General features: G+C 36.7%; 1 protein-coding gene across 1 annotated transcript; it reads left to right on the top strand.

Moving 5' to 3' along the window:
- The first annotated feature begins 12,988 nt into the window (after positions 1-12,988).
- LOC128863211 (uncharacterized) lies at positions 12,989-14,799 on the top strand. Its single transcript, XM_054102292.1, has 2 exons — positions 12,989-14,646; positions 14,711-14,799. Exon 1 carries the CDS (start codon positions 12,989-12,991, stop codon positions 14,489-14,491), a length of 1,503 nt encoding a protein of 500 aa, XP_053958267.1. The 3' UTR covers positions 14,492-14,646; positions 14,711-14,799.
- Positions 14,800-16,980: the final 2,181 nt, after the last annotated feature.

Here is a 16,980-nt window from a genome sequence, read left to right as displayed (position 1 = left end):
CTAAGCCTCGCATACATACTCAAAACATTGTATTGTGCTTTTTTCAGATCGAGGTTAGAGTATGCGGTTGCTATCTGGAAACCGTACCAAATAGGTCTCTGTAATCGAGTTGAGTTTAGAAAGATTTTCTATGATTTATGCTCCGATCTATAACCTTATCGGAACCTTCACCAGCGTACCGCTATCGATGTTTATTGATTGACTTGTAAACACTTGATAGCAGAATATTTTATTCATTTACTGTTAGTGTTATTACCAACTGCTACTATTGCTTGTCTGAGTAAAATTCAGTTTAATGTTCCTAACAAGAAACAGTTTGAAACATCAAAAAAGGCTTTTCTAGAACCAATTATGGCGTGAATGCTCCGATTTTTAGGCCATGTGCGTAGCTAAATTTGTTTTTCAATTTTTCTGGTGCTGGTTTTATATTGCCGTATGCTAACTTAGTCAACCATCTTATACCGTAATAATTGGTTTACTACTGTACATTAGGCCGGTAATGTCTGTTATAGGCTATCCATTCAAGACTTTATATACAAATAAACAAATAAAATTAATGCCAACATTTCTTTACAATAACGATGTTATAAAGAAGCACAGAATAATGCTGATTATATACGTAAATATTTGTATTAAGAACTTTGGGGTTTTGAAATTTAGTTACAATATTTTTTATTTAATTTGTAAGAATGTGTAAAATTAACTCTCTGATTTTGTTTTGCCTAAAAACGAGAAATTTAAGAAAAATAAGAGAACATTTTGTGGTTTCGTATGTTGGATTATACTTTAGGGCTATATTATATTAGTTCAATCCATTATTTTATCGTAAAATTCAAAACATTATTTGTTTCGGATTGTCCAATTTGGGTCAAAAACTCTAGTAATCGATTTTCACAAACTTCCCTTGATACCAATTACTTATCCCTCAGGAAGTTTTACAATGAGAGAAAAATGTGGTTATCGTTTGGTGCCAGGTGCGAACTATGTGGTGTATGCATTAACACTAGAACTACGAAGATTTACCATATACCTATTTCAACAAACCGGTAATTTTGACCGGTTTTTTTGTTTAACTACACAAAACAGTAGAAATTTAGAAATAAAACTAAAAATTCATAAGATAATTAAATTTTCAAGCAAAAGAAACATATTTTATTCATTTATTGTAATTACATAACATAAAAAACAAAAGTGTGTATGTTCTCCTCTTCATATCACTGGATACATAGACTTACTCTTTATCAAACTGGACCGCAGAAATATTTGTTGATTTGCAAACAACTTCGGATATATCTTCGCATATATTTGTTATATCTTCAAGAAATTTTGTTTTTTTCGAATGTGACGCCATTTTCAGGGTAATAACTTCTAACTGAAAACTATAATTTTATTTCCCTTTCTAATAATGAAAAAAATATTCAATCAGAAACCACTTACAATGTATGCAAGAATAATGTGAGATTATAAAGAAATATAAAAAATATTCAATTTATTGTCATTTGCAACTATACACGGTAAGTAAGAATACTAAATTGAAATGTTTATATGCTACGATTTATGATAACTTATCAGTATAGGGGTTACAGACTGACTGTAGAAATTGTATTCATATTACGGATTTAGTATAACTGTATATACCATATTACAGTTAAACAAATTTTCGCATAATATATGGAAAACGCAAAATCTTTGAATTCCGGGAATTTTCCATATTCAAAAAGAATATTTCAAGAATATACAAAAATCATTCATCATATTTTTTTTTATGACCGATCAAAATGACCGGTTCATATATTTAGGTATAACACATAGTTAACTCTGAAAATTGGAAGCGTAAGAACAAAATAATCTATAATATTATTCTATACACAAATTTCATAAAAATCATGACATTATCGAAAAAAATGTAATTGAAATATTTAAGAGGAAATGGGAAATAAATGTTCTAACCGGTCATTTTGACCGGTTCGTAGTTCTAGTGTTAAACTTCCCAACTGAGCTCCCGCAGTTTTAGGCGAGTCACTAAAAACGTGAGTGGCTGTGTGTTGTCCTGATGGAACACAACACCTCTTCTGTTGGCCATACGAAAGCAACACATAATAAATGATTCCTTTCAAGTCCAACCGAATACACAGTATAATCTTCCTTGCCCTTAGTCCTGGATTGATCACCGTTTGAGCTGCTTCATCACGCTTTGACTACGATCGTTTTCACACAATATTGTTGTATGCGACTCATTTCTCATCCTCAGTCACTATCCGTTTAAGAAATGGGTCGTTCTCTTTTCATTTGGCCGAGGCTTTGCAGATGGAAATTCGATCCATCATGTTTTTTGGTCTTAATTGGTGTGGCACTCAAACATTGAGGTTCTTTTATGGTATAAAATAGTTTTACGGTCGATCTTTAGCTCCTGGATGATACTATGACTACTAACATCGCGATCAACTTCGATTATTTCGACGATGAGACTGCTTGTGCGAGGTGCATCTTTAACATGAAAAATGCCTGAATGGAATCGACGAAACCAAAATTGCACGTAATTGTTAATAAAAGCTTTTACAGTATCGGCATCATAAACATCATTCACAATTTCAGCGGCCTGGCTTGCATTTTCGTTTTTATCGAAGAAAAACTATAAAATGTACCGAATTTTCTCTTTGTTGACTTCCATTGTTAACATCCTGTAACTCACAACTGAATGGAACAAATAAAAACAGCAAAAGTATTTTTGGTGTGAAATGTCACCTTGACAACGAGCATAAACTTAAAATTGTTTGACAGAGATATCGAGCAACTACAACCATCTATTGAGAAAATAATGGATTTCTTTTTCCCTAAACATATTAGGGGAAATAGGAAGCTCTACATGATTTTGCATTTGATTTACATAATGAAACTAATATTTTTATAATTATATTTTTGACTAATCTTCAATTTCTGGTGGTCAGATTCCAAATTCCACAGGTTTTATGAACATTTGTGACACATCCCTGCATTATGAATTGATTGTTTGTATTGTTTTTGAACCAGGGTATATTAAAGTGATCCCTGTTTTTACAAAAAAAAAACCATTATTTGATTGAAGCTTTCGAGATCCCGGAACTTCACTAAATATATTGGAATCGTTTGTAGGGGTTTGAACCAAATAAATAAAACTCAAAACTTATTTGATTATTATTACAAAACCTTTTAATGTTTATGATTTCCATCAAATTTAATTTAGTATTTAGAATGATAAAATAATAATAATTTTTATAAAAAATAATTGGCTTATTGACCTTTAAAAAGAAAAAAAAAAAATTATTCGGGACGTATTTCAAAAACGTAATGGATACAAACAAAAAAACAATTATCTTATTGGCTTTTTATTCAATTTAAGAAAATGTATGTTTCGGGATGGGTTTCGGGATCCCGGATCTTCACTCAATATATTCCGAAATCCCGATCTCAACAAGTAAGTAGTTCCTTAATTAAGAATTGCTCTTTTGTAGCGTTGTGAATTAAATAAATTCTATTCACAACCTATTTATTTTGTTATTTATTTATTTATTATTTCAAATTTTACACATTTTTTGATTCTCGTAAAAATTGTATGTTATGGTGATACTAGTTTTTATAAAACAAAGACACATTTGTGCTTATTGTATTTTTACTGCGTTTAAGAAAGTTGTGGTTCGGTACTAGTTCCGTGATCACAAAATTTTACCCATAAAATATTCCGAAATCCCGACATTAACAGTAGACTCTAATATTGACATCTCACCTACGCATACACACATTCATATGTATATCTAAGTATGAGTAAAATTAAGCTAAATAACAAAGGCTTTCCAATCAATTATCCCATATGTACGCCTTTCCTCCGTTAAATTTTTAAATCAAAACAAAAGCATTGACGTCAACGACAGACACAAGCGAGATAAATAATAGAAATCAAGATTAATTGGAGGAAGTAGGAATTGGAAATAGCGTTTGATTTAATATCGGCCCCCATTAGCGGCAGACGTAGTCTACTCGGCTTGTGGCACTGGGTTAAAAAACTATTGCCTCCAGCGCATCGGCAAGCAATGGCAACTCTCCAAGTGTGTTCTGTTATGGAAAAGTTTCTGATAAATATTACTAAACGTTCTCAGACGAAAATAAAATTAAGGCCTCTCCCCATTCTAGGTAATAATTAAGACGTCTGTTACGTTATATGTAAATATTTTCTTAAATCTTTCAACGTTAAGTGGCCAGTTTATTAATATGCGAGCTCATTTAAGTTGTAATATAAGCAAATAAGTGATATGAGTATACGAGTATTTATTAAAAACGTAGCACCATAACATACAACGACTCGTGATTATTAAAAACGTAAATACATTTTTCTGGGACATCACCAACCCACCATAGATCGCAGGAAAAGCTTGTCCGAAGATCTATCAAACGATGTATGCACCAGTTACATCAGCGAAAAGGGAGGATTGGGATACCTTGATTAACTGCTGCGCTTCGTGTCAACTCAGCGAGCACTGGGTATCCACACAAGTAAGGTCGCGAAGTCTTTCTGGCCATGTGTGGAGCGGAGACGCTCGAGGGATCTTAGGAGGTTAACAAAATCTCAGCTTTCGAATTTAATGGGTGCTCTTAAATTAGGTTGGGTTAACCGGGATGCTTATCTAAGACAAGGAACTCGGTTGCCCTAAGGCCCATTGTGCACCATTGTGTACCTGCATTCACAGGGAATGTGTTGTACCAACTCAATTTCTTTTTCATCTCCACAACTCCTAATGAAATCATTGTGGGGTACATCAATTCTACTAGCTAGGGTTGCAATAATGCAGTAAGAGCGCTGGTAGTTAATCTGTTGATCCAAGCAGACATTTTGTTCTTTTAAGATTCAGTTTTGGCGAGAGCGCTTTGAATACCCTGCAGTTAGTAGTCAGAGACCACCTTATATTTGTTTCCGCGACTGCGGTCAAGTCAGTCGCAGTGTACAGTTCGTTTAGAGGAAGGAATGCTTATGTCCTCTACCACTCGTTGAAGGTCAAGCTCAGAGCCTTTCTTTGCGCAATTATCCGCTTTTTCATTTCTTTCTCTTCCACAGTGGCTGGGAATCCAATAAAGTGTGGTGTTGCACAAGCGAGAGCGACCCCCTGTATTCTTTAACACATCTTCAATTGATATGAGCCGAGGCCAGTGCCTTTATCGCTGCTGACTATCAACAAAAATGGTAAGGTTTGTCAGAGGTAAACGATAAGACTGTTTTTGCTGCTTTGTTTATAGCGTAGATCTGAGCTTGGAAGACTGGGAGTCTAAATGAACAATTTAAAGATATTTTGAGTCATTTCTGTACCAGCTGTATGGAGGATAAGATGAACTCATCTCAGCATCTTCTTCTATATCAGCATCTTCACATTTCTTTGCTACGGCTGCCCTGAAAATTGTTGGGTCCCAAATATTATTATTTTTTGTAATAAAGCATAGGGTCTCATTGTTTGGCCATTTGTGAATGGAAATTAAAAGAGAAGATTAAATAAAATCGATCTATAAACTTTTTATGTACACTAAATTTGAGCCATCCCAAAGCCATCCTAGTGTAAATACAATCCTTGGCACTAATGTAAATGAAACCCCTTACACTTCCAAGCTTCTCAACGATTTTTAACAACTTAATTTTACAACAAGCAGTAACAACATCAAACAACATTTAATCTTTCGAAAAGAAATGAAAATTGAGAGTAGATACACAGAGCTATTCATTTATATAATATTACAAAATCGTTCAGTGGACTTTGAATTTCTTATGCGGTCATTGCTTTACACAGATATACAATGCAATAGTAGCAACAACTTGTAGGAATGCCATAAATCACAGCCGTGCCAACAATTCTGAAATTTCTAAACGTACGCGAATAGTGAACAAATTAAATACCAAACGCAAAAAAAAAAACAAAAACATACAATGCCGACACTGTAAACAGAGAAAATCTGTAGACATAAAACAGAGACTTCTGCAGCTAACAGCGAGCCCTATGTTAGAGCAGGATCGACAGGCGGAAATTGGGCATAGTCGTACACAAACACACACAAACAAATGACCATATTATATCGAATTGTGAATGCATGGGAGACGAAAAAACTTCTACCACAAGCACACACCCACACATTTAGCGCTTATTGTTTGATGGTCAGCGCTGTTGGTCTGTTAATGGTAGCGTTGGTGGGATTTCAACGTTGGCATAAGAAACGGGGCATAAGAAAATAAAAAAGTTTGTGCCCAGTATTTGATATGTCGCGGTTGTCAAAACTAGGAAAGCATTTGCCACTTATACGCCAAAACTATGTAAGAGAGTGTCTGTGTGCATACAAATACACTTATTAACATTTGTATGTATACGTACAAGTACTTTGGATTTAGTGGCGCGGCCTGTTCTTTCAGTTCAATTTAGTTGTAGGTCTTCGCTTTAATTGTTTTGCGCGTAAGTTTCGCTTTCACCGGAGATTGCAAATGAAACTGTCGCTTTGTTGTCTACTTTTGGCAGATTAATTATTGTTTCGAATACTCGTATGACTTTGATCGCATCACATACAGCTGTTGCCTTAGCGGAAATAATTTGTTTTAATTTGTACTTAAATGTGACGTTAAAGATTGATGGAAAATGTTGTAAATAATGAAAAAAACATTGTTTTTAAATAATAAAGTTAAGAAGGCATAAACATGGGAGGACATTTATGGGACTATTTCAGCATTTTTGGTATTACGCCTTAAAAATTGAAATATAAAATTAATCATGGCTTTTAAGAATAAACAAAGCGAAAATATTTGGAAAAATATATTTCAATTTAAGATAATTTAATTTGCACTCACACTGTTTTGTTTTTGGACCATGTATGTATGTTATGTGAGTGTTTTAGGGCGGCTGCCGGTATATGTATATTACTTGTACACATAAGGATGTTGAGATAAGCATTTTGAATAGCTTTCATTGTTACAAAATATTTTTTTTTGGAAAGTTGATCTAGTGCGCCATATTTGATACTGATGGTGATTTTTAGTCGAAACGGTACTTTTCATGGATAAATTCGACATAGATTCACACTTACTGCAGCAAAAATGCAGTCAATATAATTTTTTACTGATATTGAAAGAAATTGCCGTAAAAATACTAATAATTTAATTTGATTTTTTTCCAGTAGTCACTAAAAAAAAAAATTTTACTGCAATTTTTTTCAGTAAAAAAATATTTTGTAGTGCAATTTCTTCCAGTAAAAGTTTACTACTAATGTAAATTTAATTTAATTATAAGTAAAATTGTAGTGATTACTCCTTTTTTTAATTCAGTAAATGTATAATGCAGTGTGCCCAAATATGATTTAAGGTGTACGTCGCTGATGTGCCCTCATAAACCTTATCAGCTATAAAGCTAAAAAAAAAAATACTGATTTTTCCAAGTGTTCTGAATTTCTTCCGTATTTCATTCGAAATTTTCAATTTTGTTTTTCCGAGAAAAATATTAGCAGCTATCGATAATAACTATTATTCCTATTGAAGATATGATTTTTGAAATGACATTTTTGTGAGTCTTGTTCAGCGTTTGATCATAGAAAAAAAGGTTGAAGTTACTAAAAAATACCGTGGCTTTTTGATATTTTCTTCTTATTTGTTTTGTTGACGGTGGCGTGCCTATTCTTCCGTGTAAAAGAAATTAATGAACTTTAAAACTGAATACTAAAAACTTTCTAGAAATTCGTATTAAAAAGTTTGAGATTTTGATAAAATTTTTTTACCTTTTTATAAAGTTTGAAATTAGGAATTATAGGGCTATTCAATATAATTAGCTATACTTTTATAAAAAATTAATGAATCTTAAGGGGTTAGTGGTAGTCAGAATTTTCAAAAAATCGGATTTTTTGTACTTTCTTAAAGTATAATATCTTAAAAATATTGTATGAAAACTCGAAGTGAATCCGACAAACACTTTTCGAGTTATTCAACAATTAGCAAAGGGCGCACGGGCGCTCGGGCGTTTTTCTCAAATATGGTTCTTGAACTGATGATCACCGCTTGGTAGATTTCAATAAAATGTATACTGCTTTTGAAAAACATAAAAAACTCGTACCTGATCAAAGAATTTTTTTTTCAAAAATTTCGATTTGTTCTAAACAATTAATTGCCCGTTTTTTCTCGAAAATGTGAAGAATATTTCCTTAAGCCGCCATCTTGTTAATTTTGAAGAAAAGCTTCGATCAGGCACAAGATTATCTTGTTAATTTTGAAAAAAAGCCTCGATCTGGCACAAGATTATCTATTAATAAAACTAATTTCTTTTGTCCGATCAATTTTAGATGAATCTCCAAGGTCTTTTGAATATCACCTCAAAGGACTTCTGGAGAAACGGACTACATACAAACAGAGATAACTTTTCTAACTATTATTTTTTTTTTTGAAATTTTGATAAAGTCTAGTCGAAACATGATGTATTCACGTATGCTATGTTTTTATTTTTGTAAAATAAAGCAATTGACCAGCAAAAAGAAAAAATATTGAAAATCATAATTTTTTCGGGCTTCTGACTACCCCTAACCCCTTAACCGATAAACACAAGGACATTGTTTCATTATGCGCACACACCGCTGAAGTTGTGAAGGCTGTCTTAAAAGAAGTAGGGCTAGAATTGCTCGAATACGCTCACTATACTACAAATCTAGCTCGAAGTGGGTAGAGATTGGAGGATGGATGCGCCAACATTAGGCAGGTCTATGCTTCATTTTTATGGGGAACTTAAAAGAAATCTACAATTTCTGGGTAAGCTATAAAAGTTATTCCATATCCCCAATGAATTGTATAAACAGTTTAAAATCAAAAAAAAAAACATTCTTCTGTAATTAATATTTTTTGTAGGCAAATACAACAAAACAAATTTCGGAATAAATATTTCCGTCATTAATTTTTGAAATTTTTTGGTCGGTTTTTAGAGACCCTATACAAATAATTTGATTTTTTTTGTGTTTAAGTATAAGGTATAATTTTTTGTAAACATTTTGCACCAAATTATTGAAAAATTCATATTATGCGAATTCAGTGGTAATTTTTAAAATGTAGCGCCACGGGTAAATATTATTATAATCGTTTTATCGTGACGTTAACGATACCTTAAGCCGGTAAGGTCGAAAGCGAGCATCGAGGGCGGCTACAGCAGGTGCCTATCTTGTATGAAGGTGCTTGCTTTGCAGTCCATCAGCCCTTTGCTAAAAGCCCATCAATGGCAGCCCTACCATTGGACTAGGTAATGGGATAGTCCCCCTTATTTTCGAAATAAACTAATCACTGAAACCAAACGCTTCAACCGGAGTCAAAGGAAATTGTAAAAATAAAAATATAGAAAATGAAATTTAGTTCGAAGAAATAAATGTTTTATAATATACTGTGCAAAAATTGTGTTCTATAGTGACTTTTGCTCATTTCCATTATTGTTTTTGTATAACGAAATTTTCATCTTTAGTCAAAATAATAACAATTTTTCCACACATTCAAAACTGCAAAATATACGCAAATTCGTATTATTTCATTAAATCGTCATTCACATCTACAAAGGCCTACTTAAGTATATATGCATCTATATAAATATATGAGTATATAAACCTCTACATACATTCATCATCCACGCATCAACAGTTTCGTAGGGGGAGAACAGGATGTTTTGTATGCGACGTCAGTGCTAATGTTACTTATGACGACGGATTTGGCTGGGCATAGACGCAAGTGGATAGGTATAAGAGTACATGTGAATATTTTTGTATCCAAGTGTAGGTACACACATACATATGAAACCATTTCATTCACGTTTTCGAAAAACATTTAAAAAATACAGTTTTATGCATAAATTCCTGGTATTTGCTTATTGAACCAATATAAACGGTGCACCTCACCCCGCTACCGGTTTTTCAACTTGACTTTGATATTGAAAATATTACATATCCAATAGTGATTTGTTGTACGAGCGTGTGGGTGTTGTTTATTTAACCACATACATTTCCCGTCTGCCCACATCATTGCTAGCAAATAACAATATTTTTGCAAGCATTTATGTCCATTCAGAAAATCATTTCGCAGTTCTGTTTAATTTCAACCAAATATGAATATATTTTAAGAATTGTAAAGTGTTGGAATTCTGCTGATGTATACCGAGAAATTGAATAAAATGTACGAAAATGGATGGAGATGTGTGAATTTGGATTGTTATTTGCGTCATTGTTTCAGAATTCAGAAATCAATTTTCAAAACTTTTTCATGTACTCACTTGAGAATAAATATGATCTTATTTAATATTTGTTTTAGTAGAATACATTTTATTTTCTTCAAACACTCATTTGCAAAATGAAACTGAGGAGACATTTTTCGAAAAACCATCTTGCTCATTTGTTAGCCGATCGATCAAACACACATTTAGTGTTCTGACCACAGTCTTTAGTGGAATGTCGTTATTTTCGTTTAAAGTTTCGCCTTTGTTCAAATGTCTGCCACAATTTCTTTATATAATCTTTTATTTTGTCTCTATAGCCTTCTTCTCCCTTTTGAATGTTTGTCTGTGCTCTTATTTAACTTAAAGTTTTAAATTTAATTTTTTGCTGTTGTTTTGTTTATGAGATTTTTGTGATATATGGCTTCGGAAACTTTGCTAGTTTATTATTGAACTATACATATTTTAAAAAATTATTATTTTTAGTTGCTGAGAATATAAGCCTGGTGTATTGTACGAGGTGTATTCAAAAAGTATCGGGAATTTTGAATTTTGGCAGGTAACGTATATTCGAATTTCGATTTTTTGGTGGCGATATGTTGGTACTCATGTCTCTCACTCATGCCGGCGAGTTCGGCCATTTTGAATGTTTTTACCTATTCAAAGAGATGGATCAAAGAACCTGTATAAAATTTGTGTGAAAAACGAAATTAAGTGTGCGGATGCATTCCGAATGTTAACTGTGTCATACGGAGAAGCTACTTTGGACCAAAGCAACGTTTATCGGTGGTACAAAATGTTCTCAGAAGGCCGAGATAAAAAGATGTGAAAGACGAAAAGCGTGCCGGGCGCCCGAGCACCTCAACAACAGACGAAAAAAATTGATGAAGTGAAGAAAATGGTATTAGCCAATCGTCGAATCACCGTTAGTGAAGTTGCTGAGAACCTAGACATATCGATTATATATATATATAATTGGCGCGTACACCCTTTTTGGGTGTTTGGCCGAGCTTCTCCTCCTATTTGTGGTGTGCGTCTTGATGTTGTTCCACAAATTTAGGGACCTACAGTTTCAAGCAGACTCCGAACGGCAGATATTTTTATGAGGAGCTTTTTCATGGCAGAAATTGCCTGCCAAGGGGCGACCGCTATTATGTAGAATATAAATATATAATATTACTATAATTATTTTTTAATAACTTTTTTGTAAATAAAAAAACGAAATACTCGTATATGCACTCTCTTACAATCTTTCTTTTAAAACAATTTAACTGATCGGTTTCATTGGATTTCAACACCCAGAATTTGCACCCGCATGTGAGTGTGGGTCTTCTGACAGTTTCTTAAATTCGTATTTTCTAGTTTCTAGAAAGCAGTCTCGACTGCATCAGTTTTGTATATGCGCGAAGTAAGACTTATTTGCAGCTTGTATCGTGTCTTGTATGAAAATAGATGTATCTTTCTGTTCAGCACAACTCCAAGGTACCTAAATTCATTGACTATTTCAAAGCTGTATCTGCCGATGTGTAAGTGATGAGTTGCGTGGCGAGCTGAAACTTCCTCACGAGTATATTTGGATTTTTCATTGATGCAGATGATTCTAGACGCATAAATGTTTTCTGCAGAACCTGTTTCTTTCTGGCTATAATTGAAATGTCACCTGCGTAGGCACAACTTTGTGTAGATTTGCAAAAAATTGTGCTTCTGGGATCTATATCAGCTATAACAGCGTGCAACACTAGGTTGAAAAACAGGGATGCAAGCGCATCTCCCTGTTTTACATCTGAGAATACTTCCAAACAGGCGGTGACATTATCTTGGATTCCCACTTTTGGCCAAGTGTTTGTTAGGTTGGGCAAATCAGGCGTACAGGTTTCTATGTCTTGATACATAGTTTATATGTAGACACTTACCATACAAGCATATTAGCAAAATAAGATTTACATTTCTCCCAAATCTGTTAACAACAGAGCCTGCTGCATTTCACATTATGTTATGTTAATGCTTCAATCAGTTAAATGTTATCTGCGAACTCAGGTAGAAAGTACTCGTGGTACCCATCTGCATTAAATTTTAGCTTAATTGCTCTAAATTTCCTTCTTCTTTAAGGTTTTAGTTTAATTTATTTATTTACTTGTTATAATGTAGAAAATTTCTTACAGGCCACATAGAGGAAGATAATGTTATTGCATCTTCTGTTTTCATTCCATTTGGCAACAATTTAAAATAAAATTGTGGCGATTTGAAATCAATAGCTGAGGAATTCGATAAAATATATATTTCTCCTTAAACGTTCTATTTCTTTTTTATTAAACTATACACAAATATTCAAAAGATCTACTTGTTTTTAGTTTTTGAGCCAGTTCAATGTCCAGTGAAAACAGAAAAATGTCTGCATTTATTCCCTATTACCTCATCATGTTGGTCTCCTTGTCGCGGGGATGAGGCTTAAGTGTTGGTTTGACCCCCGTATCATGGGGACCAACCTAACACGAACTAAGAGGGAAGCTCCATATGAGGATTGGCTAGCCATCCACCCGCCTCATGGCAAAATTGGTGGTCATCCAATCACCATATGAAGATCACCGTACCGACGCACCTGTTAATCCTTAACCCTCATCATCCCATCATCTCCTCTCCTCACCCCCCCTAACCCAAGGTGTCATGCGACCCGTGCCTTTTGGGTGGTTTGCAGTCAGGGGGTTTTCTGTCCGACTGTATTTCTACGGAGCTACCTCGATACCGGGTCACCTCGGGGTATAACCATGACCTTGCCGTGGTATGGGGCGCTGCCACGGTCGACCATCATGTTTCCCCTTCCTTTTTATAAGATCACCATGTCTGCCACGGTGGACGGTGATCGTAAGAAACAGATGGAGTCTTTCAATCAAAAAACCTCAATGGACAAGCAGTCCCTAAATGCAAAGGAAGCTATAGTTTCCACCTCCAAATCTGGATCAAACCAGGTTTCTTTTAGTACGACGGAAGCTGGGATAACTAAACCTAGTGGAAGTGTCAGTACATCGAAGCCCTTCACGGCTAGCCCAGTTCGTACGGCGGAAGCTGGTGCTGAGGACAAACCTGGCAACAGCAGAAGTGGCGGTACTCGCAACAAAACTACGGCCAAGAAGTCAATTTCCTCTACCACCAATACCGGGACTAGCCCTGGTAAAGGTGGCAAAGCTGAGTCTGAGACTGATACCTCCGCAGTAGCAGAGCCTGCACGGCATGGCTACAAGGAGAGACGTGCTGCCTTCAGGCTACTGGAGCGCCTGAAAACGATTCCAGAGGGGGAGTGGTCTGTTAAACAGAAGCACTCATTTAGCTGGGCGACAAGGGTAACGGAGGAGTCCCCTCGGGGTTCTGAACCGAACCCAAAACGTCAGTTGTCGGACGACCCACCCAGCAACCCCAGCACGTTGAAGAAGCCCCGAATCAACAAGACTTCTCCAGCTACGTACAGCGAAGCTGTCAAAGGCCAACAGCTATGGGCGGTGGTTGATAAAAGCAACCCTGACGGCACTATTTCGCCTGACAATTGGAAGAAAGTGGAAGCCAGGCTCTCAAGCGTCTTCTTCCAAATTCTGAAGGAGAATCCTGGTCCAGCTCCTTTCTGTCGCGATAGTGGATGGCATCAGAGTCATGTGAAGCTAATCGCCTGTGCCGATCAGAGATCCACTGATCTATACAAAATAGCCATCTCAAGGATTGGCGAAGTATGGCCTGGGTCTAAATTCGAGGTAATTTCAAGGGATGATATCCTTAGTTTACCAAGAGCTAGGGCCTGGTTACCAGCGGAGCCATCAGACCCTCAACGAATCCTTGAAATGCTTCGGGTATGCAATCCAGAGCTTCCTACATCGTCTTGGAAGGTCACAAAGCTGGACGATCCCAAGGGCGAGTACCGAAGCGCTACTTTCGTAGTCTGCAAGGACTCGGTGGACGCACTGGCGCGATCTGACGGTGTAGTTAGCTATGGGTTTTCGTCCATAACTCTGAGGGTCTACAATAAGGACAAGGCACCTAACTTAAAGGACCCGGTTGGAGCTGAGATAGGCCCCATGGCGGAATCTGGCTCCGGTCCTAACACTGCTACAGCGCTACGGAAGGCATCTGCTGACGGCAGTATCTCTTCCTTGTTAGATAGAGTACTTGATACTACTCTCACTGATGAGGAAGAGCTACTGGCGTCAGATTCAGATGAGCCCAACAAAACGGTGGTGGAGAGGAAGCCCAGTAACCATGATGTTACGGGTTCTTCAGATTAACCTTCACCACTCAAAGGTTGCGTCCGCCAACCTCATAATCCACCTGGCCAAAGGTGGACATCATATTGTCCTGATTCAAGAACCATGGGTAACACATGGACTTGTGTGCGGACTAAGGACTCAAAAATATAAGCTGATGTATGCTCGCAACAAAGGTAACCCTAGAGCGTGCGTACTAATAAGAAAAGGGATAAATGCTTTCATGCTCTCTAATTACAGCGACACCGATCAATTGACCATTAGCCTGGAGTCGGGAAATGAACGGATGTGGCTATCTTCCTGTTACCTCGCACATGACCACGAGGAGCTACCGAGATCAATATTCAAAGATCTGGTAGCGCAGGCGCAGAAGCTTGGCGCAAAGCTAATCATTGGTGCGGATGTAAATGCGCATCACGAGATATGGGGCAGCACTGATACTAACGCTAGAGGTGAGTGTCTCTTTGACTATCTGATAGGTACTAAACTACAGATTTGCAATAAAGGTAATAAACCTACTTTTGTCATTAGTAATAGACAGGAAGTGTTAGACGCTACTTTTGCTTTTGACTCCGTTATTAACAGAATTAGGAACTGGAAAGTTTTGGAAGAACATTCCTTTTCTGATCATAGATATATCTCGTTTGAGGTTAGCAAAAATCTACCGAAACCTAAGCCTGGTAGAAATATCAGGAAAACAGACTGGGAAAGGTATATATATTGTATCGGGGCTACCCTAGGAACATGTTCATCAGCGGTGCCACAAAGCATAGAAGGACTAGAAAATTTGGTTGACAAGATTACCTACAACATGAATGCTGCCTTGGCGGTAGCCTGTCCCATAAGAAGACTGAGGGGTAAACCCAAGCCTAAGTGGTGGACGGTTGAGCTAAGCGAGCTTCAAAAAACAAGCAGAAGCGCTTTTAATGAGGCAAAGAAAACACGTCTCGATGAAGATTGGAAAGGCTATAAAGATGCTCTGAGAATCTACAAGAAGGAAATCAGAATTGCCCAAAGGCAATCTTGGAAATCCTTTTGTGAAGAGGTTGAGGGGGCAACTGAGGCCTCCAGACTTCGTAAGATTTTAGCGGGAAGCCCTCAAAATTGGGAACTGCTACAGAAAAGTGATGGTACTTTCACTACAACCAGTAAAGAGTCTCTAGAACTTTTACTCGACACTCATTTTCCAGGCTGCTCAGACATTACTGGGCATGACATGGAAGATACAGCACAATGTCGTGAAGTCAGAATAGATGCTATTTCTGAGGATCGGCTCTTATGGGCGATTGAAAGTTTCAAACCTTTTAAATCACCGGGCCCAGATGGCATTTACCCGGTGGAACTGCAAAAGGCCGCCGGATATCTAGCACACGGACTACTAGCAATTTTCAAAGGTTGCTTTCTCTACGGTCATATACCTCTGAAGTGGAGACAAGTCAAAATTGTTTTCATTCCAAAAGCTGGTAGAAACTCACATACCCATCCAAAAGACTTAAGACCGATATCTCTCTCCTCCTTCCTATTGAAAACTTTGGAGAGGTTGATAGAATTTCACTTAAGCCTAACTATAGATAGAAATCTTATCTCTACGTCACAACATGCCTACACGAAAGGGAAATCGGTAGAGACAGCTCTACATAACCTTATTTACACGGCAGAGAGTTCACTGCACAAACAGGAATTTACTTTAGCCGCTTTCCTTGATATTGAAGGGGCCTTTAACAATGATGAAGGGGGGGCAATTACTGCAGCACTCACTGATCTTAGGGTAGAACCGGGCTTGGTAGGCTTCATTGGCAAAATGCTAAATAGCAGAATCATTGAAGCGGAACTAGGAGAATCGGTGCTCAGGAGATCGGTAAGTAGAGGTACACCGCAAGGTGGAGTCCTCTCACCGTTTTTATGGAACGCAGTTGTAAATAAACTTCTGTTAATACTGGAATCGGTGGGCTGTAAGGTGATAGCTTACGCCGACGATGTTGTTATTGCTGTCTCTGGTAAATTTGTATCTACATTAAGAGACCTAATACAAAATGCTCTAGATATACTTTCTAGGTGGGCAGGAAAGTGTGGTCTAGGAGTCAACCCAGACAAAACACAACTCATATTGTTCACTAGGAAACACAGAACCAAGTACTTGGGACTAAACATAGATAGGAAACTGACTTGGAAGTCAAACACCTTAGAAAGGGGAATTAAACCTAAGGTTGCTCATTGGCTCTACACTGCTGTCGTCAGACCCATTCTTCTATATGGAAATGTTGTTTGGTGGTGTGCTATGCAGAAAAAAACCTATTCTAATTTATTGCATAAGGTGCAGAGATCAGCGGAACTAGCAATATGTGGCGCCATGAAAACCACGCCATCCATGGCTTTGGACATCATGCTACATCTGCCACCCCTAGATCTCTTCTGCAAATACTCAGCGGCCTGCGCCGCTTTAAGGCTCAAAGCGAGCTCACAATGGAGAACTGTCACACATGGACATTCAACCATTTTAGACTCCTACA

The sequence above is a fragment of the Anastrepha ludens genome, chromosome 2 (assembly GCF_028408465.1).
Source record: "Anastrepha ludens isolate Willacy chromosome 2, idAnaLude1.1, whole genome shotgun sequence".
Taxonomy (NCBI): Eukaryota; Metazoa; Arthropoda; class Insecta; order Diptera; family Tephritidae; genus Anastrepha; species Anastrepha ludens.
This window is presented reverse-complemented; position numbering and strand designations above follow the sequence as displayed.

Excerpts from the sequence above, each read along its gene's own strand:
- LOC128863211 (XM_054102292.1), top strand. The coding sequence starts at position 12,989 with ATGACCTTGCCGTGGTATGGGGCGCTGCCACGGTCGACCATCATGTTT.